This window comes from Cygnus atratus, chromosome 3, assembly GCF_013377495.2.
Source record: "Cygnus atratus isolate AKBS03 ecotype Queensland, Australia chromosome 3, CAtr_DNAZoo_HiC_assembly, whole genome shotgun sequence".
NCBI lineage: Eukaryota > Metazoa > Chordata > Aves > Anseriformes > Anatidae > Cygnus > Cygnus atratus.
The window spans coordinates 80273972-80298583 of record NC_066364.1 but is presented as its reverse complement, the minus strand read 5'-3'; the positions used below and the strand labels follow the sequence as shown (position 1 = coordinate 80298583).

Here is a 24612-nt window from a genome sequence, read left to right as displayed (position 1 = left end):
CTCACTCAGCACTAGGTCATTCTCAGCAGCGTATAGGCAAGTGACAAAAAAACAGTGTTTTTTAAGATAAGTATTATAAGATCATCAGAAAGTCTGCCAAATTTCATCCTCCTTCAGTCTCTTCAAATCAGGGAAGGTAGTTATAAGAGAAGAGGCCGAAATGAACTAACAAGTACAAAATGGAGTAAATGCCTACCTCCATAGTATAGTTGGTGTGCTTATTGTCAAACACCAAGGCTTCTTGTATAAGCTGATGATCTCCTTCCAGTTTGTCAATGTTGTGTTTATAGTTAATGATATTTTGCTCATATTGCTTCAGCTGATTCATCTGGTCCTCCAAAGGCCCTGTCATTTCAATAGAGCTGCGGGCAATTTCCTGTCGAAAGAGAGACACCCCCCCATACCCCACAACATATAAGTTTCAGATTTTCTGATTTGACTCACATTCACGTAGGTATGTAATATTATCAGACTAAGAAGCAATAGTAATAAAACCTTCATACAGAGATGATAAACTTTACTTTTTCTTCTGAAATGTGCTACATTTATTTCTGAAATCAGTACTGAAGTTCCAGTGATCTCAGTATCTTTCTTTTAAGAGCAGAAGCAAAATAGTTGGTAAGTGATAAATTTTCAAAGCTACATGTCCTACTAACCATCAGGATACCACTTGTACAACCTTACAGTTTTAAAAATCATCTTAACAGGTGCTAAATTCTTCATGCTGGTAAACTGTCATGGAGATTGCTGATGTTCTGTGCATAAAACAAAGATAATAAATGATAAAACACTTTATTCATCAGCTTTTGCATGAGCATCTGATGCTCACCTCCATCTTGGTCTGGATCCATGGCCCAATGACATTGGCCTGAGCAGCAAACTGGCGACGCAGGCGCTCGTTGGCATGCTGGCGGGCTAGTTCCTCCTGCAAGGATTGATCCCTCTGAGGCACCAGCTGCTTCACCTGTTACAATGGGAAAGCACTAAGTGTGAGTAGGCATGATTGAATCCTTTTAAAGCAAATAGAACAAACAAGCCCACAGTTATTAATTTTTCTCATTGGTCTGAAGGTTGATATCAGGACAAGCCAGAAAAAAATATTACTGTTCTATTTACCAATTTTGTGCTAACATAAGAAATTGTTACTATGGTCTTGGGCAGCCTGACCAGAGAGACTAGCACGTAGGGAGAAGAAATTCTCACCTCTGACTGGATTCAAGTTCAAGGTGATCATTTAATTTGAACAGTCACTAGAGCAGTTATTTTGATTTTCTCTGGAAACAGAGGTAATATTCAATTTCTAAGTAATAGCTCTAAGAATGATCAGTGAAAAATACTTCATTCAAGCAGAGCCATTAGGATAGGTTAACACAACACATGCTCTGTCCCTCATGTATACCTGAAGGTATCTAATACACTGCAAATGTTTTTTTGGCTTATCCTGGATTTCCCTGGGACATTCTGAATTTAGTCAATATTGCTGTTTTTTATAACCCACTGAGACCTTGTCCATGTAAGCTTACGTAATTGGTAAATTCATATATTGTAAACATTCATTCACCTTCAGCATATTATTTGTCTTCATTCCAAAGAAAATAAAGCTTAAGTGATTGCTCTAAGAACCTCTCTTTAATCCCTCTCCAGTATTTTTAAGATAATAGCCAATTTCAATCTAACTGGACAGAGCACAGTCCCAAAGATGCTAGATTTTTACAACTTTTGTGAGAAGCAGGAGCTGAGTAGAAAAGACACACAAACTACTGCTTATACTAAGAAAAAGAATGCAATCATATTCTGTTCTTCTGGAGGGCACCCACTGGCCTACCCACCCACTAGCCAGCCACCAGCTCTGTACAAGCCACATGTGCTTTTCTTGCCTCACCAAGAAGCCAAAATAAGTCATAGGTAATACTGAGTGAAGGGAGCAGGGGATATTGTGAAGTGAGCCTACCAAACATGAGAGAGCATAAGATACTGTAGAAAGTTCCAAAGAATTTTAGAGTGGAGTAGTAATGGAAATTAAAAGGGTATAGTAAAGGAAAATAGAGAATATGAATAGTCACATGGCAGTAGGAAATATAAGTGGCACCGGAGTAGGAGTGAGGTATAGGATAGAATTTATAGAAAGATAGCTTCATTAACATTACTGATCACAGAGAAAATAGTTTATTTAAATGCAGATCCAGACTGTGACAATCTCAAAATGAAACCTCTTAAAGTTCCATTGTTGACTTAGAATTGAATAGAAATGGTCTCCAGAGCTGGGCTCTTGTTCTCAGTGTAACTATATGCCCATATGATTGAAGAAAAGAACTGTAATTCTGTGTCATAATTAATAAGAAATCAGTGAAATATTTTGAAATATTTTATATTATGAAAGCTAACATAACCCTCTACTACTTCTTCCATCTCAACATCAGCTTTTCAAACGATCTATTCATTTTACTGTATCTAATAGATGCAAATTGTGTTTAATTGCATTTAATATGCTTCTAGTGGATTAGATAACTGAATTTTATGCTACCACCTCTTTCTGCTCTTCATATTATTAAATATATTTATGAAGAAATTTTTCATTTGTGCCAGTTCCACCAGTTTTTAACCAGTGATTGGCTCATTCTAGCATCTGATGAGCGAGAAAAAAAATACAGATTTATTGTTAAGTTCTCTGAATATTCTCAGTATTCATAAACCAAAATACTATGTTACAATGTCCTTTATGCATTTAGCGTACATTACCTTTTCCCACTTGGTACGAATCTCTTCCACAGTAACAGTGCTGTAAGGATTGCTTGCGCTTATTCTCATGCTGTAACTCTGAATAACTTTTTCAACTTCATTCTGGATTGACAGTATGGCCTGTCTTTCACCATCTGCCTCTGGCAAAGTAGCTTTAAATTGATCATGTGCAGAGATTAAACTCTAAAATCAGAAACAGAGAGGGAGAGCATGAAAACGGTAATGTTTCTTCCAACATCAGGAGGATCAGTTGTAAACAAGCACCTCTCTTCTCTTTGACTCCCAAACGCCCTGTCTGCATGTATCTGTAGATATATGAAATAATACATGTAGATACATTCATGAAAAAGCCTTCATTGACTTAATCAAGACTGTTGTTTCTTTCATGATCTCCAGAGTACTTTCATACCAATCAAGAAAGAACTTAATTTATAGTAGAGCAGATGTCGCCTATCACAAAGAAAATGTCCAGACAGAATATTTTTGTTCTACTCTCCAAGAAAAGCTTCCTTTCTTATCTTCCCTATGACTGTAAGCCACAAACTAGACAATCTTTTACCTGTATTTCCTCTATGCTATGAACAATAAACATGTCCTGTAGGTCTTCCATAGCACCTTCCATCCAGTTGTTGAAAGGAGCAGCTCTTTTGGCAAACTCCAGGTGAAGCTGATCAATTGTTTCAAGCAATTTCTCCGTCCTCTGTATAGGTTGGGAAAGATACATTCCTTTGTTACTAGGGCCAAGACCTAACTCCACACACACACACACACACACACACGAAGTCATGTCCCATCTTTTCAAAAGCAATCGATTATATCGTTGACTGATTTCACCACCTATTTGAAAGTAATAGAACTAATTACATTAAGGATACTTTCATATCAAACATTAAAAAGGGATGTATGCCTTTCAAGAGTAACATTAGATGACTTGTTTTTTCCCACCCCTACTATTTTAAGTGTTTTGTTATTGGACTCTATCTGCAAATCAATTAAAATCTGCTAATCTTGCTTTAGTAATTTCTTGTAAATATAGAAAGGAAGAGTTAGACATAGGTTTTCCACCTTTCCATGCATATGTGTGACTTCCCCTTTTCTTAAGCAAAAAAGGTTTTGGAAATATATCTCAGTACTTTCAAATACCCACTACCAAAAAACTCACTGAGTGCTGACCACTATCCCGTATCTCACCTGATGAAGCTCCGACAAGCATGAAAAGGTAAGCGCCTAATGTGTTTTGTTATCCTTGCTGGACATCAAATTCCCAAAGAGTGGTACTATAAACCACATGCCCTTTGTTGCTGCTTTAGAAGTGTCCTTGTCAGCTAAGCACTGTCAATATGGTCTGAGCATTTCAAATCTATTTGCAAATGAAACCACAGCAAATTGAAATGGAGATCTGATGAAAGGGTTTACTGCTGTTTGGATTACAAAGTGGATGCTCAATGGTACTGCGTCCAGGTCACAAACAAATGGTTCCTTCCCCCGCTCCCTCAGCTGAACTCCTAATTGCTATATGGTTTACCTCCAGTGCCTCTCTCCGTTTCTGAGTAAGTGTTCCCAAGCTGTCCCATTGGTCACATATCTTTTGGCATCGATCATTGACACTTGCAGCATCATGGTAGTCCAGTTCACTATGAAAGAGCGAAGACAAAAGTCTGTGCAACTTTCTGAGAGACAGGAGCAGTTGCAATGTGCAGTCTTCCACTGGCCCTCAGTAATTTATCCCCCTTTTTTTGCAATATTTCTCCTCCAGGTAAGCAATTGATACGGTATAGACAAGTGTGATCTAGACATTCAGCATTTCAAGAAGCACAGCACAGAAACAGGATTGACTTCCTTTGCTGTGAGAAAAATCAAGTATCCATTTGTGATGTCCAGGTATTAAAGACAATTAAGGTTTGTAACGATCATTGTTTCAGCTTTTCTTGTTGCACAAGCACCTTGATCTCCTGAAGACCAGGATATTTCAGACTGAGGCTTTATGAAGTTCCTGAAGATTGGTATAGTGTTACGCTAAATGGCCTGAAATATATTAGTTTCATCTGAAAAACATCCATACTAATACACTGTGAAATCATTTAACTGAGAAACAGACTTCAGGTTGTGTTCAAGGCATAATCCATCTCTAACAGGGGCTACCCAGACCTGTGGCACTGGGAACAGTTCTCTTCCTTCTCTCCAGAAATTCCTCACAGAGTTACACCCTAGAATTGGATGGTTCAGAGAACAGGAATCTCGAGACCCAGGTGTACCAGAAGTGCAAATCAATTCACCCAAAAGGAATGTAGCAGTTAGCATTGCTTTTTCACCAGTTTAATATGCCTGACAGAAAATGAATGACAGAAAACTCCTGCCTGGAGTAACTTTTTAAGCTCTGTCCTGAGATTCTGCACCAAGTCTGTTTCAAACTGAGTTTTGGATCTTGATGACAGATAATCCCCTTGGTTCTGCTGCAGCCATAATAAAATACATGTGTTTGGCACTTTGGAAGCTCACTTTTTTCAGCCTATCATCATTCACTGAATTTAGCTCTTGGCTGCTCCTTGAGGACATTTTGCACAGTACTGAGCGTTGCAGAGATCGTGATTATGTGACAGCATGGCAATATGAAGCTAAGATTTACTCTAAGGCTTGAACAAGACATTAAATGCAGATATAATTTGTTCCCTCCTTTTGAACATCTTTCTCTAGGCAAATGGCAAGAGGAATGCACAGATCACTTCCCTCCAGTAACTTTGGGAACCACAGAGGACAAAATGAGAACAGAGGTAGTTTTCCTCTGTGAAGATACACTGTAGGCCAGGGGCAGCACTCATCCTTCCTCCTCTAAGCTCAGTAGGAACAATATGCTTAGGGATAAAGCTGAGAAGTATCTAAACCATTCTGTTTAAAGGAGGCTTCAGATGTGCTGCTATCAATTGACTGTTGAAACTGAAAAATGGTAAAACAAGTAAAAATAAAATGACAACAAAAAAAAAAAAGGAAGAAGAAGAAGAACTAAAATTGTAAAGTAAAAGAACTTATGTATAAGGAGAAAGCTGCCAGAAAACCATAAAACACAATGACTCCTTAATTTGAAAACTTGATTCTTCCTTTGGAGCAAGCCTTTTTGTTAGCCTTCAAGGGATGCAACAAAAGCCATCTATTTGTTAAGAAATTTTAAGTCAGGTGCATGGAGATTTGGATGAAACAGGCTAAGATATTTTATTGCTAAGACTTTTTGGCTGGACCTAATTTTTCTGCATTACAGAATATTGAGACTATTAGATGATGTTCCTGTGTGAGCTGTGAGGTCACTGGTAGCACACTAAGTGGATGGGATGTGGAGATTTGTATTCTGGTCTCTTCTGGCATACTTAACCTAATATACCAGAATACGGACAGGATGTTTTTCTTGATACTCCCAGTCACATTACTAAGAGTACTGCAAGTTTTACTTTTGCTTCAATGGATAACTTAACTCCTTTTGTCGATTAGGATAAGGGCAGGCGTCCTTCCATGCAAGTGAGGGACTGATTGTACCAGCTCTGTTCAAAGTCCTGGAAGGTAATGTGCAATGTTCCTCCACCAGCTCTGCCAGGGAGGTTCAGTCATTCCCCATAAGATCTCTGCTATCCTATTTCTTCCTGGGATATGTGCTGTGGACAAATAGGTAGGAGAATAACATTATCAAAACAACTTTTAAAAAGGGCACCAGTGGGTAAAAAAAATCATAAGCTACGTAATGCCACTGACTGGCATTAATCAGTTTAGCTCCACTGCCTTTCTGGGCATGCTGTAGTTTACTTCCAATAAGTGTATTATTATATGCATCAAAAAAAACACTGTTCTGTTTGAAGCAGGAGCAGAGGAAGAAATAACTTATAGGAGATTGTTTACATGGAAATATGACACAGGTTTCCATTTCTTGTCATATTAATTTTTGTGTCTCTTTCAACGCCGAAGCTATGAAGAGACTGGATTTCATATTCTGTAAAAAGAAGTTTTGCTTATCAAGCATAAACAAAGCACTGCTGCACGTGTTACAGAGCTACTGAGAAAACAGTCTTTTCTGTTTGTTTGGCCATTTGAAATCTACAGTCTTTGGAATTTAAAAATCCTGAAGCTGTTCTTATTTAACTTACACACAATTCAGTCTTATATTTAAAGAATTAAAAATTTAGTCAGATTTCGTCCTGATCCAGAGAAGCATTTAAGTATGAGCTCACTTTAGGAATAGTGATAGTGTCACAAAAATAACCTGCTGAGCAACACGCTTTAGCACTGCTTTAGAACCTGGCTCATGTTAATCATGCACGTAAGCATAATTTGAGCCCAGGTTTCCAGAAGCAAAAAGACACTCCAAATCAGTATGTACTACAGACAGTGGTCTTCTTGGCTGAAAATAAGTGGCTATACTAGAAGTCCTGGATATGCAAGAAACTACATTCCAAAAATTTTATCTTGATGATTGAAAATGTTGAAATGAGCACACAAGACCATAAGTGAATTCAGCACTTCGTATTATAGCTTACTCCAGTTCTATTTAGCATTTGCTATGTCATAAATGGGAAATCCCATTTTAGAAATCCCTGACTCTTTTTCCAGTTTCGTATTTAGTGCCAACCAAGTCTCGTCATGCTTCACAGCCAGGGATTTCCACATCTATACAGTCTGGAATACAACAGTCCTGCAGCAGCTTCCTGGCTGCAATCTCCTGCTTGTACACACATAAATGCTTTATCACACCAATCAACAATCTTTTAGCAACTTTAGCTCATGGTGGACTTTGTTGCTGCCACAGAAAATACCGGACAGGAAACTGTAACTGGTACAGTTCAAGGTCACACAGCAATTGTTCTACTTGGAAATAGCAATGTTAGGCAGCCAAGAGATGTCTAAAACAAAACATGGAGGTGTATTGACTTGGAATTTAGACACGGATGATGAGGATTCCTCATCAGTGGATCCAGTGAACAACAAAAAAAAAAAGATAAAAAGATACCACATAGACTTCAATAAGCTTTGGATCATGAGCCAATGAATGTTTCTTAGCATTCAAACACTGCTTAATCTTTCAATGAAAAAATATGTCTGGAGAAAGAAATAAGTGTTTTGCTCCTTCATTTCAATGTCTGTTTGAAGAACGACGGATAAATACTTAAAATCAACATTTAAACAGAAGCTTCCCATTTGCTTGCAGCTAATAATAAAATGTGACATTTATAACCTTTCATGCACTGCTCTCCAGGGGCACTAAGACTTACTGAGCTACTGAGTTTCCGTGAAAAACCAGGCACTGATAGCCCCATTGTACAGATAACAGGAGAATTCGAAGTAGAGCATCTCTAAAAGCAATGGGTTTTCAGCACCTTTGCAGCCCAGGCCACAAATATCTTGTTTAACTTCACACAGCAAATTACTGAAACAACTGAGAAGAGACAACCCTAAAATAGACAGGATACAGTGTTCACTGGCCTCAACAGAGGTAAAGGACACAGGGTTCAAAATGCTAGTAAGCAGATGCTGTGCTATGTATACTACATTCCCAAGGTTTCTTATCACTTGCAAAGTTGATGCTGAATTAACAATGATTAGGCATTTCTCCAGTGCAGAAGGACATTACATTCTGTAGTATAGAAAGAACAAATAACTACAACAGAGATCAGGGCGTGTCAGAAGGTGTTTCATAAACTGACGTAGTCAGTGAAATCAGCATCCTCTGCGTTTTTCAGACTTCTTTCATACTAACTAAAAGACAGCATTTCCTCTACCCCCTGTACGTACTTTTCCTCCCTTAAACAATCTTGAAAAATAGCTTTTTTTCTCTAAATCCATTTTAATTATACAGTTAGTGAAAGTGCTGCTGCTACCAGGTATGAACTACATTTTTAGATAGCACTTTGATTTTTTAATTGTTAATGAATGTGGAGCTGTTTATGAGTTATGGTCCTTTACAAAGTAAAAAGAGGACATGTTTTTAACACTTGCTTTTTGAGTAGTAGCTGTTTTGCCTGTTCAAGAAGTCGAGAAACTGAAACTTGGAGGCTTGAAGCCAAGAGCAGGAATCTGGGAATTTTTATGCTGGCTCCTCTTTCAACAGCTAACACACATTTGTTCCCGTTGGCTTTGCAGATTTATACTGTGGGTGAGCAATGAATTTAATTATGTGCCAAACGCTGAGATCAGGAGTAGTGCCACTGTTTTACAGTACAAAACCACTGCAATTAACTGTGTAAGATTATAAAAATCAAATGTACACATGTTGGTGTATACACCAAAATGACTTTACCAGAACAGGGACATCTGTATATAACACTACAGTACTGTCAGTATGGGCAGATCTTTGCTGACAAAACTGCTTCACTTAGGTGAATTAACAGCCTTCCCACAAAGAAAAGCAAACTCTACCAGTAAAGATGGAGTCTAGCCAGAGTAAGTACACCAACACTCAAGACTTCTGTTGCCATAAGGGTGTCTGTCAGGCAGGGGCTGACAGGCAGGTGTCTGTCAGGCAGGCGCCTGACCTACCTAGCTGAAGTCAACAATACAGACATAATTAAATGTGTTGTTCTCAGCTTTATGTTTTCTTGGGGCATAGTATCCTGAGTGCACAAGTATTGGTCCTGTAGCTAAGCTGCTGGAACTGTGGGTGAAAACTGCACTTGTACAGAAGAGGTTGTGTGCTTTGTTGCTTGTATGACCCTGGAGTATACTAGAGACAATGAATCTTCAGAAAACTCAGTGCATGACCCACTACTGCTATAGAAAAGATAATTTAGGGATGTGAAGCCTTTTTAAAGGACTGATATACCTGTGGGAAAATATCAGATCTCAAAGTGAAGATGCCTGATCTGTAATTTAGGTAAAATGAAATTATTTTCTAAGCTAAAAAACTCATAACCAGTACCTCTCAGCAAACCATATGAACTGCAAAATAGACACCTCCAGCATTCCCATCAACACACAATGGACTCATCAGTAGAGCTGATGCTAAAAAATTACCGTTAAGTCAATTTGAAAATGACTGTTTTCAAATACTTTGGTCAGTTGAATATCTATATTTGGTTGGGGGTAGGGCAGAGATGAGGGAAAGGTCTCAGGGACCAGCACAGATAATATACTTATGAAGCTATCTCTGGTATTCTTACGTTGGTACCTATGACACTATCAAATTCATTGGAAAGAGTTTATCGCAAAGTTAAATGTCAGCAGCTGCAAGCCTTTAAATGGAACATACTTCAGCTCCTGGGCAATGGCAGCGATCTGTTCCACCCTGTCCTGGTGAGCAGCCAAATCACTCTCAAAAGCTTCATGTTTCCTTAACATGGCACGGACTTCTGTCAGAGAAGCAGATTCATAATCCTTCTGAAGTAAGATCTGCTCTTTGCCTGAAAGAGAAAATTAAAATATTAGTCTTTTTTTTTTTTTTTTTTAAGAATTTATTGGTTAGAACAATTGCAAATTTAGTCAACTTTTTTCACTGAGGATCATCAAAATCACACGTATAAGATGAAATCCCAGCCCAACAGAAATGAGTGGCAACTCTTCAGCAGAACGCTGTTAATTAGGAATTAATATTTTTAAAGATCTCTCACTAATTCCTTGATTCTTGCACAGGATGATTATGCTTATCTAAAATAGTTAGTATTACACTACTCGAGAAACTGGCATAAAATGGTATATTAGCAAAAAAACAGGGCTCTAAACTATTTTGATAAGTCTTTTGAAGTGTATTACTGACCTACGAAACCAAAAATCACACTGCTATGTTCAGCTTCACTCTTACCAATGAAGTGTTATTCTTTTTTGTGTTCTGCTTTCAATTCATTATTCATTTCAGCACTTTCCCACCAAAATTAAGATGTGTGGCTGTCTTTCAAATCAACTATAGAATTTTAAATGGAAAATGCCAGCCTAGTTACAAAAAGCTAGAAAAAATGAATCACTGTTCTTCAGTAGTTCCTGGATTGGACAACTGAATCTATACAACCTCTACAATTGCAGCTCACCACACAACATTACACAGCTCTGCAGATTCTAGAGCCAGAAGAAGCTACTGTTTCACATGCTATGTACCAGCTTATGTGAAGTTTTCTCTGTATAACAACCATGACATGCCACCATGAGGAGCAGATGATCAGAAAATAGGCTCTCAGGGCTGACAAACACTGTAGTTTCCTTTCTAGTATCTGCTTGGTAGCAGATACTGTTGTGTATGCTTCCAGCAACTGTGTTGTTGGATTTCACAGTGCTGAACACTTTCACAGTGTGAAAAGATTCTAGCTGGAAAAAGTCAGAAGCATGCCAGAAGCAGGAAAACTGTTTGACAGGACAAAACAGGATGGTAGAGTATATCTACTTGTATTGGTCTTCACAAAACTTTACACTGGTGTTGCAAAATAGATGGTCCTATAGCTGTTACAACTACACGTAAAATTAGGCTACCGTTAAAAAACAGAACTATAAACAGGGTATAATCTGGGGTATGGAGCAAAGCAAAAATGAGTCCATTATCATGTAGTTCATGTGGGATATTCAAAACCATCATGATGGCCAAATGATAACCAACTCATAACAACTCTCTTAATAATTTCACATTTAACAAGCCATAAATACCAATTTATTTTTGAGTTTAAACTGGAAAACTGAGTTTCTGTCCTCACTGCACTCCTGACTGGATCACTGGTGCACAAATACGTAGGAATGCATTAACAGTCATGGCCTTGATTCAACTCTGGATATTTTTATTAAGTTTGACTGATTACCTTGGTGGAATATAACATGATTTTTATACTCACATTTCATTAGCAACATGCCTACAAATTAGGACCATGACTGAATGTAACAGAACCTGCAATTTTATCTGTTATTATTTTAGTTTTCTAAACTAAAACTTATAAAAAACTTAAAACATAAAAACTTATGCCAGTTTTTAGCTGACAAATATCTAGCATTGGCAGTTCAATCTTGAACATTAAAATATTAAAAATGTTAAAAGCCATATCTGCTCACCATATGCCCATTGTTCATGAGTGGAAGCCTTCTGTCTAAATTTCTCAGCCAAGTGTTCAAGTCTTTCCAGTCTTCGTATTTCATTCAGCAGCCACTCTTCATAGCCTTTCTCAGCTTGCTCAAGTCTCTGCCAAGCGCCGGCAATATCCTGTATAGAGAATCCATGGGAGAGATGGAATGAAACTATTCTCCATTTTTAAACAAATTTCCAGATTTCTGATTCACAATTTTGCTCCAAAAAGAGAAGTTTCTATGGCCAGATTTTGTCGAATCACAGAATCATAGAAAATATTAGTTGTCAGGCGGCTCTGGAAATCAGGTTTTCCAAACAACTGCTCCTCACAAAGCATCCTGGTCAAACAGGTTCATGGAAGGACCCTCTATACAAATGGCTTTCAAGTATAACTGTTCAGTGTCTTCATGACACATTGCCTTTACCTCCAATTTTACAAAGTACTTGTTCTTTAATGAGGTACCTAATCTGCTATCAAAATAAACGTGCTTTGCTCTTAGAAGATGACAATAGCAATACATTTAGTATCATGAGGATTTGATGCATATTTTATCTGGAATACAAATTCATTTCACCTTCTGTGTTGCACAAAGTTTTGTGAGCTTTCTTAGAAACCCAATGGCATGAGTAGGAAACTGAAGTGACAGGCCCCTTATTTTCTGAGTAAGGGGTGTGGACAATGACAGTCACCCTTTGCAGGTCATACAACCATCTATTTATCGAATCTGACCAACCAAAACACAGTGTTAGAACACAGTACATGAACAGGTTTACTGTATTCCACAGGAAAAATTCTGACCCACAGTCAGACTATTCTTGTCTTCACAGACATTAGAAAAATATAAAATCAAATTTTAAAAAGTAGAAAAAAATGAAATGTTTATTGAGCCACGGCTGTTTCTATAAGTCTGATAAGAAAAATATCTGTGAAACCAGTGTTAGTTTTGTTTAAGTAAATAAACATTCCCAAAGAAAGCTCTGTATTGTTCCTTGTCTCAAGACAATTCAAAGAGTGAGGAGGAGCATGCTTAAGGGAAAGGACAATTTCAGAATGAAAGGGAATGTGTTAAAGAGTGGTTTGATATTGAGAAAGTGCAACAAATTGAAGTTTCTGAGGATGACTTAAAATAGTAATTCAACCTTCATATTGAAATTTTTGTGAGAATATTGATAAAAAGGAGAATGGAATACTAATGCCTCTTTTACTTACTGAAACCATTTTTCCCTCTGATGGCATGAAAGCTGGTCGATTGCTGATTCTCAATTTTGTCTGCAGGGTGTTGAAGTTGATCTCCAGTTGACATTTCTCTTGGACTTTGGGAGGTTTGTGTTTGCGGCGGTAGTCCCGGAAATCCTCTAGTTTCTTCTGCATTGCCTGCATTGTTTTTTCTGGGGTCCTGTTTTCCAGCCAAGGAATTGTCCGGCGAATCCATTCTAAAAGCTTTCAAACCAACACAAACAATTGAAATAAAGGTAATGGAAGAGCAACCAAAACAAGCTAACATTGAATGCACAAATCCCAATTGTGTTTGCTCCATCTTATTAGTATTGGCTTCAGTTGGTATCAGTGCCTTAATGGCAAGTAATCACAAGATTGCAAAACTGAACAATAATGTGAGATAACTTCTTAAAAACAAAACAAACTCCAAACCTAATTTTCTCAGATATTATAAATATTCCTGGAAATGCCCTGATTTTCACAAAGATGAACATGCATGTAAGATGACTCTAGCTAATTAAGACTCAAGTTACCCAATATCCCTGGCCACTTTCAGAAAGTATTAATTAGTCTTGATGTCTCAAGTAGTCACAGTTGAGAATGGAGATCAGGATGGACAGCAGTCAAGCAACTCAGGTCATATAAAAATCTTTACACGGAATTCCGTTAGTACCAATCCAGCACTACGGTCTTTGTGTCTATGATCTCAGTATGTTTTGCAGGTTGTGCATTATAAAGACAAAGAGGCTCTCACTTGCACATTAGATATCTGCAGTTCTGACTCAACAAATTCGCCATATACCAAGAAAAGATAAGGAAGACCTGATTCAGAAAGTCTGCAGTATACTTTGTGAAGCAAAGTCATATCACCTATGTTTGAAAAAACAACAATTTTCTGGTAATGATGAGGAACAATGCATGCAGTGTGCCCCTTTCTTCATTAATCTGCTGCCTGTGTTCACAGGTACTTTGTGAACACCCTGAGACACCCTGTCCAGACACAGTTTTCCTCACATTCAGCGGGCATGTTTGGAATAAGAGGATCCTGTGTTTTCTATATGTGGTCAAGGATGAGCTACCCTTGGAGATTACAGAGACAGCAAGCCTAGTTCTAAGGCAGACTGATGAAAGTCCTCAGAACACATCCTAACATTAACAAGACTGAATGACTTGCTAGAGGTTATACACGAAGTCTGTGGCAAAGGAGTCACCTGAACCTTGCACCTTGGGCAACTGGGCATTGTGCACTACCACTGTGAGATTCATCCTCATGGTATTTTCACTTCAGTCTTGCAGACAGTGCATGAATCTTACAGCTTTCAGTATTTCACGAACAAAATTATCACCAAGTTACAGACAAAGCTGTCTTTACCTCACTTGCTAGTCTCTCATACTCTTCCATCAACCTCTCATTTTCTTGATTCACAGCAAGCACCTTACAGATCCGGTTTGCTGCAGTCTCAGCCTATAAAACAGAGCAAATAAACAGGATGTACTCATAAACATTCTGAGAAAGGTACAAGTTTGGAGAAAGAAAGAACGTGTCTGCTGCAAATAAAAGTCACGTTGTTTTATAGTTGTTGATTTGTGCTCCTAGGTTACTCAGATATACCTTTACCCTCCTGTTCTCACAGATTCCAATGGCCTCAATGAGGCATAGATTGGCACAGAAGTCACTTTGTCAAACAATTAAACCTTACAAGGGGTAATTTCACAATGCCATTATAGTTGTCTAATAAATCTTTTATTTTCAAAAGCAATTTAGACCATTCTTAAAGTTATCTTATTAGATTAGTTTTTTTAATCGCACTAAAAAGGTATTAGGTTTGTTAGCCACACTGTAAAGATACTCAGTTATTCAGGAGTCCTAGACCACTCTGTATCTGCACATCACATGCACATACATTCTTGAAAATATATACAGCTTAGCCTCTCATAGCAAATCTTTTCTTGGATCCTGCCAAATTTATTTGTGAAGGCAACTGTAGCTCTGCATATTTAAAATTGATATTAATAGTTTGACATGATAGATTTATATTTCCCTACAAATGTGAGTCTGAAATACATCCAGTCAACTAAAAACTCATGTTACAAATAGTATTTGGAACTCCCTTCTTTTGCATAAATAGCAAAACTTGCACACCCAGAAGGAAGAGTGCACAACAGCATAGCTGTGTTGTGATAAGGTGTATGGGGCCTACTAGATGGGAAGGAAAATTGAATTCTGAGGATGAAGGAAAAATCAACTACTTTAAGGCATTTTTTCTTCTCCACAAAAGTTGGGTTGTGTCCATTTGGAGGCTAGAAATGTAAGAAGCAAAGCAGTAGAAAGTACCTTGTTTGTGAGAATACCATCCTGTGTGGCAGATCTCCTGCTGATGTTCTTGCCTCTTATACTAATACTTTGATCCACAAATAATTCTGCTGGCTTCAGTGGGAGCCAGGTGCAAATACTACTTTGGATGACTTCTGTGCCTCTCTACATCTTTAAGCAACTTTGAAAATCCAGCCCTAAATTACCAATCAGCATTAGTAAGCCTAGAATAGCCTCCATCTCCAAAAGTCAGTCATTCTTTTATGCAGCAAAAGTGTAAGGTGTAGGTGTAGCAACAAACAATTCCTTTTCACAGTATCTTCAAATACAATTTTTCTGAAATAGTCTTTACAATCACCAAATAGACACCCAACATTAGAATCATGAAATCCTATTAGAATAAACAAGTTCAACTTGCTACACAACATTTAACTAAAATAGGTTCAAGGGTTGATTAAAAACAAGTATTAGTACTCAAGTAATACTTGCAATTGTTAATTAAAACAGCAAAGTACTAAATTAGTGTTTGTTTGTTTTGTAATATAAACTAGCAGAAATGTGAAACAATCAAAAACACAGCAACCTGAAGGGACAGTTGATTAATACCTGCTCTGCTCCAGCAAAAGCATGGTAGAAGCAGGACACATATGTCATGATAGCTCTCTCATCAGGTTTGGGAGTGTTCACAATATCTACAAGGTCGGGGAGAAATGAAAATAAAAAAAAAAAAAGAGATACGAGGAGTAGAAAACAGGATAAATAAATAAAAGCACAACATAGTTGTCACTGAGATCGTTTTCTTGTTCATGTTTTCTTGTCTCTGTACTCTAGGAACTATACAAAGCTGAAATAAATAGTGTTAGATTGATGGGTGCTGACAGAAAAAAAAATCCATACACTAGAAATTCAACATAAGCTCTTATAAAGATGTGAATTTTTTTTAATAAGTCTGATCTTGCACTGTCATGCAGAGAATTACCTTAATTTTAAACAGACTATCTATATAAGAACTAGCATGCACATCTCTGATGATTTAGAATTCATTTTTTTTATTAACACACAGGAAAGGCAGGCTAGATTTTGATCTGGGGAGATTCTCTGGAAGCTGCATGTGTATCAATTTTCAACTTTAATATTATATATCAATACTCTTTATATTACTAATGCCTAAAGTATGTCCATGTCTATGAACTGCCTTGCTTTTTCTACTACTGCTTCTTTTCATTAGAACATGATTCCAGAGCTCTTCTGAGATGTCTGTATATTTTCCTACTTTGCACAGTAGCAATGTTTTATGTCACTGATTGTACTTACCAGTAAGCATTTAACATTTTAAAAAACAATCCTGAAAGCATAAGAGAAGGATTCATTTTCTGAGCATCTGTTTTGACGATTTTGACATCTGTAACAGGAATAATATCCAGCAGGGAGAAAAAGATGATATTCTGCTATTGAAATTGCTTTTTCACTGTGAGCTACGTTTCATCTTGCATTTTTAAAGGTGCTTCTAATCAATGCACAGAAGTTCAATCAAAGGACATTCAACAATGTCCTACCAAGATCAGTAACCAGTTGTCAAAAACCTACTGGATATTATTAGTAAACACACAGAAATGAGATAGGAAGTTTTGTTTCTACAAAACAAGTGGATAGACTACTACTACTGGCTCTACAGAGACAGTGCCTCAAAGAGAAAATCAGGCTACAGGAAATGAGCTCAGCTCTAAGATGCTGTTCTAGTAACTAGTGAGGAAAAGATCAGAAGAGGAAAAACTTCTGAAAGAAACAACAACACAGAAGGTGAAGGGTGAGATCTGATCCATCTACAACCTCACCTTCTGAGCACCAGCAAATGCATGGTAGTAACAGGAAACATAAGTCATAATGGTTCTTTCATCAGGTCTGGTAGTGTTTACTACATCTGTGTAGAGAGAAGAGGGTTTACTGCTCAACAATTCTCATAAGGTACTTCCATCAGATTATGCTGATGATGTCACCTCAGTGCTGCAAGGATTAAAAATAAATATACCACCATTCAGTTTGCATCAGTTTACTGATATCAGTGCAAAGATACATAAGCTTTAGGAATCAAAAATTGAGAAGATAATAGTCTCCCACAATGGTAAAACATCTGAAGATGGAGACTGTACAGAAGGGTATTACCGTGTTCTGGTTGCTAGAAACTTCCAGAGCAGATGGTGCGGCTGGCAGATCTACTGGGTTCAGTTTTACTGTTAGTCCAGAACAACTTCATCTAAATCACTACAATCAATCCAGAGTTAAACACAGCCACTGACAATCACAAAATAAGAGTATTTACTGCTTATATTTGCAGAAGGTCCTTTTGATTGTCAGAGTACTGACAAATACTGGAAAACTGTAAAACTCCTGTAGTCCAGAAATACATTTTGTGCTAAGAATAACTCGGATAGTAACAGTTCTGCAATCCCTGAGCCAGTCCATTTTGTTAATATTATAAATCACAGAACAGTTTGAGTTGGTTGACTGATAGCTTTGTCCCTATTACATTAGGAAAGATTAAAAGTATAGAGAGGGTATGATTGAAGTGCGAGTGTATTGTTGTAAACAGATATTTCTGCATACTTGACAGACAAAAGCAGAAAAAGTTGTTTTCACAGCAGTCATGGTTGAGTGATGAATAACACTAGTGCAAGCTGAAAAGATGCCTGCCAACATGGGAGTGGGAAGATATTGGTGTGAAAAGACCTGGGAATTAGATGACGATTTTTAATATTAACGGTGAGATTTTCTAACTTCAGGACCGATATATTTACTGATTTTGAATCTCCATCACATAGTTCTGAACAAAACTTGGCATTTCCACTGAAAACACAAGAATAAAAAAGTGATGGCAAATATACAGAGTATGTTAAAAGAAGCAAGATTTCATTCCCCCTCTCCTGCTAAGACAAGAATAGAAAGATGAGGGCTAGAATATGCAGGAAATCTTACGGGGTGGGGAGGGGGGTTGTTGCATGGTATATGAAGAGAAAAATGAGTGAAAGAAGAATGATAGATGTTCAATAGTGAGGAGAAAGCATGTCTGTTTATTCCTTGCACAGTGTTTCATAGTAAAATAATTATATGGTGCTTGAAAGGGTAATTGCAATTGAAAAAATTGAAACAGGCAGTTTTGAAACATAAAGGTGAAACCAAGAAAAACATTCAATTAAGAGGTTACAACCTGGATTTTCAAAATCATCCTGTATTGGTCTAACCTTCTTACCAAAGAAGGGTACTCAAGGGAAGTGGACAAGATGAGTTTGCGTGCTTTGGATAGTTCCTGTGTTACCATTGCTCTACTATCATGTCACCAGACCTGAGTCTGTAAACGTGGAGAAGAACACCTTGAACTAGGGTATGTAAATTCCAGTACTTTGGCATCAGTTTTGCCTGAAGTAAAAAAGGTTGGTTATCTTGAAGAAATATTTCCTTCTGATTTGCGGACAGACTCTAAAGATTATTGGAGAAACCAAACATGAAATAATTTGTTAAAATGGATCCCTGCAAAAGGTTTATAATTAAACAAACAAAATGCTTCCCTTAACCTAGCTCTTTCATAGAAGGCATGTTATTAGTAGAATATTTTGAACTGTACCTCTATTTCTTTCTGGCCCTCTCATTTTAACATTTTAAAAAGTGAAGATGCTTTAAGCTGCTAACAGATGTATTTTACTTCATTAAACTTAGTTTTTATAGGCAAAAGATTATGTTCCGATCACTTATTTGAACTTCAGTTGTCACACTGGGGCCATGTGCTAAGGTTAGGGTCCACAGTGTTATAGTAAATACAAACAGTAACAAAGAATAAGGAATGAAGATAGAGTGGAATTATCCAATACATGGGAAACAAGAAGGAAAAAATTGTTTGAAAACAAAGTGGAAAGAAGTTACTCCATGACGATTCATGTGGAAGGAATGTTGAAAATTTGCTACACACAAAACAACAGAATTTTTACTGTCTCCTGATGACGAGTGATACAAACTTCAGTATAATATAACTCTCACCTTCTGCATCCAACATCTTTGGGATATCCAAATGTTTTTCAGCGATTTCCATGGCAAGGTTGATATTTCCTATGGGGTCATCCTGAATTAAAGAAGAAAATATAACTAGTCAAAGATATATTTTTTCTTTGAAGCAAGACTACTACAGTAAGTACACTAAAACTTACTCTGATTTTCCCAACTATAAACTGGAGTCACAACTACTGTTCTTCAAATAGCAGAGTGGAGTATGTGGGGTCTACCTAGTGCTCTGCTTTCAAATAAAAACAATAAGCCACTAGGACTCTGCTGCAAACACATTCTGGAGGGGAACATAGATAAAATATGCAGTGTACACTCATAAAAAGCTAATTCTGAATGAAGTACTGCAGTAATACATACAGTCAAGGCCACTGATTCAGTAGGCTATACTAGACCATTCATCACAAAGTTAGTCCTGCACATTTTTATACTTTGAAAACATTATATTACAGTGATACGAATTCACTGAGCTAACAAGTTCTCTGTTGGTCAGGTGAATGCATGAGGAGAGGGAAGCCCAGACAGAACAGTTACCCAGAAGGCTCAAAACCTCCCACTTTTGACTTGGACAGCCAAATGTGTAAGACTTCTGTTTGGTGAAATTTAGAGCTGTTGAAAATTAGGAGTTTCCTCTTGTTTTGAGATTTTGGATTTTGTTTTTTGAAGGAAAAAGAAAGGAAGCAGTACACAAAATTCAGACAAGCAGCACATATTTCATTTCATATGCCACAGACAACTGTTGCTGACAATGGAAGAGCATGTCAGATTAGGGCTGCTCTTAAGTCAGCCTTCTAATATCAGCTTGGAATGAAAACACCTTATGGGAAATGGCTGTTCGTGCCATTAATGCTTCTTGTTTTCAAGTATTCACAAACTGCTAAATGATGGTAGCCATTATGAACAATGCCAATGTGTACAGAGACTGTCTAGGAAAACAGGGTAGAAGAGAAAATTTGGAGAAGCAAGAGGGGACTGAAAAAAGTTACCAGGTTTTCTCGAGGGAACTTCCAGGGTTTCCGTTTGAATACAAAGACATGCTCAGACACGCTCATTGTCTCAGACATGCTTCTTTTGTTACTTTGAAATGAACTTAGTAAGATTACTTTCTATGTAATGAAAGCAAGTGCTTAAGTTTCACAGAAGACTGTTCTCCACGTGCGTATATATGCAAGGTATCATAAGTATTAATACCCTCACAATTTGGTTAAAATAGAATCCAAAGTCTCTAAACTTAAGTTCTCACTTTATCATCATTTAGCAGTTTTGTGCATCGTTGACATTAAGAGGAACTTAAAACGTGGACAATACTTGAAAGCCATTAATTTATTTTTTCTACCATTACACCATGTGTAATACAACATTTACTAAATGTGTACACAAAAACTCCTACTTAAATTAAATGGGAGAAAAATACACTAAATCTAAGCAAGATTTAGTGACTTGGTTAAATCCCTTTGCTTACGAATGAGTGATGCGGACTTCCTATTTGTTTGCTTGGTACTAAGTCCATAACTAACAGTGCTCCACTGGTAAAGGATTTTATTTAAATCAGTATTTAAATAGGCATTATTTACAACATCTTCTGGAGATCCCCATCACCCATCCTTTTAAACAAAACTACAAGCCACAGTAATTAAAAATGTCTGCTATGGCTAGAGAAATACCTCATCTAACTTGTCATAGTCAAGAAGATCAGGCCTGTGCCTATGAATAAGGGCGCTGAAAGCAAGGCCATCTTTCCAGCTACAAATTCACACAGAGCACATTGGTGAGAAAAAGAAAAGACACCATGCATGAGATAAGAAACCAAGAAACAAGACACCAAGACAGCTGTTAATGTAACCAAAATGAATAGTCAATCAAACACAGCCAGGTCAGAAAAGCTTGATCTATTTTAGGACTTTTCTGCACGTGCTTTACGTGCCACAGCTCAGCCTCAATTTGAAACCTGACCTGTTCTTATTTTGGAAACCTCTAAGAGGGAAATAGTAATGCTGAAGCAGATCTGCTTACGTGCTTTTCCCTTCTCTTAGCGCTCGTGTATAGACTGGTTATACCATGAAGGGTTTTTTTGTTTGTTTTAGTAGCGTGCCACTTTTCAAAGTGCAAACTCAATCAGACTAACTTCTGTTTGGGCCACACTTGAGCACACATACACAGAGACAGGTATGTTACTTATTCCGTGAATCTGTTCATCCACAGGAAAGGATGTATATAGAGAATAACCTGGTGTTGACACTTCATATTTTGTCCTTTTGTTCATATCTGCAGATATCTTAACAACAGCCTAAGTTAAACTCTGTTGGTTTAGGAATAAGTTCATTTAATTTTCATCGCACCTTGGGGGTCGCCAGTATAAATTTAACATATATATAAAGCAGACAAAGTTTTCAAATCTTCTCATTTCATTCTATCATCTTTTCCTTCACCAGCGGCTTTTTGATAACAGCTGATTCCACTAGTAAAATCAATTTGTAATGGAGGGGAATGGAGTGGAAAATACTGTCCATGATTTACCAGTCTTTCTCATCAATGAAAAGTGTCACTCAACAAATTAAAACCATGATTAAGTTTCACTGGGGTTTACGAGAGACCTCAAGATACATTCATTCCAGAGGAATAAAAAATGTATGGTATGCATGTATTGAGAGAGAGATGAAAATGACAACATTCCACTTTCTTTCTAGGTTTTATTCTTCAGTAACAGTACCCAGAAATTCTAAGATTATTACATGTTCCTCATTATTTCCCCTGAAATCCAAGCAGGTGGTATCTTTTAGAACACATACGTTTTACCAGGTACAAAAATGGTTTTGTAATCCCCATGTGGTGCTATCTAAGGAAGTTAGGATACCAATTTGATTGGCACTTGACCGCAAGTATAGGTAGAAATATAATGAAATATCAAAGTAAGAATTGGTAAATACTTCCAATGTAAGCCTAATAATTACATACTCCTGATTACCAAGTGCAGTCTTTGTTTTAAAAAATCTTAGGATGAATAATCTTGTCATTGTTTACTGCTCTGCAGTCTATGTAGTCCTTTACACCAGACATAAAACAGGATGGACCATACTATGTATCATCTGTGAATGGAAAATTCCATTGCATTTGATTTTACATCCGTATTGTGCAGCATAAAAGACTTCATCAACTGTCTGGCAGCTGAGGAATGGGTTATTTGCAATTAAATGCTTAAGTCATTGTAGTAGGAAGGAAAGGACACAGGGCAGTCACAGGGTCCTTTCCTCCACATAACATTTTTTAGAGGGAGCATAGAAAGCCTGTTAGAATTAGTATGCACTCCTCAGCTTGTCTTTTAGAAAACATGCTAAGCAAACCACAAGTGAGCCAAATCACTGCAGGACAGCATGCTGTACCATCCAGACTGATGACCTTATTTAGCTTGGAGTAGTCAATAAGATCAGGTCGGTGTCTGTGGATAAGTGCACATAATCCAAGGCCATCTTTCCAGCTTTACAACAAAAAATAGAATGGAAAAAAGTAATTAATAAAGTCATGGCATTTTATAGTTTGGTTCTTGCTTAAGGCTTAAAATCAAGCAGGAACCCTCCTGTTAAATCCTGACAATTATGTTCTGTCAACTTTCATCCCTCTAAGCTTTTGTTACTATACTCTTTCTCCTGTAGTACATAACTTATTCTAAGGTACATACATGTTTAAGGATTCCATAATACTTTCTAGGCAATGTACATTATGTACAACAGACCCTGATTTCAATTGCTTAATTTGTGCAATGCTCCAGGATAGCTTGAATCATACATTCAAGAAAGTGCGTAATTTCCTATTATACCATGTTTGTGAAAATACTAAAAGAATAAACCTGCAATACTTGAGTTTACTTCAGTAATTGACTTTTTCTTTGTTATTTCAGACAATTCTAATGACACAACTATGTCATGCTCATAGAAGTATGAAGTCATAAATCAGCTTAGTTTACTTAGAACACTTCATACATATGAGAGGTCAGACCTGAGCTCTGACACTTCAGCGTGACTTCTTGTCCACTACCTTTCAAGGCAAGAACAGGAAATGAATGGATCTGTAAATATCATCTATTTGAAAAGATTATGAGAGGTTCCTTTCGGCCAGAAGCAATTATTCTTAAAGATACTTTATGCAAACAGATCACTGGGTTTGAGGTCGTATCCTGTGCAGTAATTGTATGATAATAAGGGTGTTAGACTGTTAGAATCCCTGTCATTGAGATGTCTGGGTAAATCATTCAAATAACAGAACCATCTCCAATAAAAAATGTAACTAAGCAGAATTTACATACATTGTATAATATTCATTCAGAATGTAAAACTGAATCAAAATGAACACCAAAATAACAAGAAGCATTTTCCAAAAGGTATAGACTAAAATGGTCTGGACAGCCCATTTTAAAGTAGATCTATAAAAACCAATAAACCCTAACATCAATCAAGGTATTTCTGTTCAAGATGTTCTTCCCATACCATGTATCAGAGTCAGCATATGTATTGATAAACATTAAAATTCTGATACTGCAATTTATGATGTTCCCTGTGTCCATATAAAGCTGTCCTGAAATACACCAGCTACACTATATATATATATGCTATATTTAAGGAAAGTAACGCATTACAAATTTCAGACCACTTAAAGGCAATAAAGGGACCATAAGTCAAACAATCCTTTTTATCTGTGGATGTATGTGTGAACTGCATCTTCTCTACTGCTATATGTGCTTCAGGTGTTTCACATAAAGAATGAATTCAAAACATCAAAACATTGCAACACAGAGCTCCTGTAAGTACTACAAGGGCTTCGGGGAAGGCAAAATCCCATGGCTGAACAGTGCAAATGGCAAGTCACGTAGTTTAATGAGATTGATCACCCGCAGAGCTATAGGAAGTAGCTGGGAGAAATGCCAAAAGCGGGCAGCCTGCATATGGCCTGGAGCATCCTTTATAGGTCTTACTAAAGGCACAGAACCACAGGGCAAGAGCTTCACTAAATTTTCCAGCTTAGGTAACGATCCTGATTCTGAAAATGAACATGTTTAGAGTGCTACTGTGGTGTACTGATTATATTTTTGGCTCTTTATTTATAATTATGTTCCAAAATAATAAAGACTGATTCATCATAGTGAGATATCTGCAAGCTCAACACATTGGTATTTTGCCAAGAACAGTCTATTACTACAGTGCCTCTCAACTGAAAGCAATTTTTTGCCCTATGCTTAGATATTCCCATATACCAAGGACCTCTAATAGTATTATATGTTAATTCTGT

General features: G+C 37.2%; 1 protein-coding gene across 7 annotated transcripts in view; it reads right to left on the bottom strand.

Annotated features, from left to right (window-relative positions):
* Positions 1–24612, bottom strand: part of ACTN2 (actinin alpha 2) — a 67679-nt gene that overhangs the window by 11437 nt on the left and 31630 nt on the right. For 3 of the 7 annotated variants that reach the window (XM_035558910.1, XM_035558901.1, XM_035558926.1), the window contains exons 6-17: positions 22729–22807; positions 19312–19393; positions 17118–17203; positions 14341–14433; positions 12960–13190; positions 11737–11884; positions 9962–10112; positions 4265–4373; positions 3299–3439; positions 2740–2922; positions 830–964; positions 197–376 (exon numbers count right to left, since the gene is read on the bottom strand). In XM_035558910.1, the coding sequence (XP_035414803.1) occupies positions 197–376; positions 830–964; positions 2740–2922; positions 3299–3439; positions 4265–4373; positions 9962–10112; positions 11737–11884; positions 12960–13190; positions 14341–14433; positions 17118–17203; positions 19312–19393; positions 22729–22807 (1618 nt within the window). Of the gene's footprint in view, positions 1–196; positions 377–829; positions 965–2739; positions 2923–3298; positions 3440–4264; positions 4374–9961; positions 10116–11118; positions 11140–11736; positions 11885–12959; positions 13191–14340; positions 14434–15888; positions 15975–17117; positions 17204–19311; positions 19394–20996; positions 21076–22728; positions 22808–24612 lie in introns of all 7 variants that reach the window. The other 4 variants (XM_035558936.1, XM_035558919.1, XM_050709626.1 and 1 more) reach the window with 3 other exon arrangements.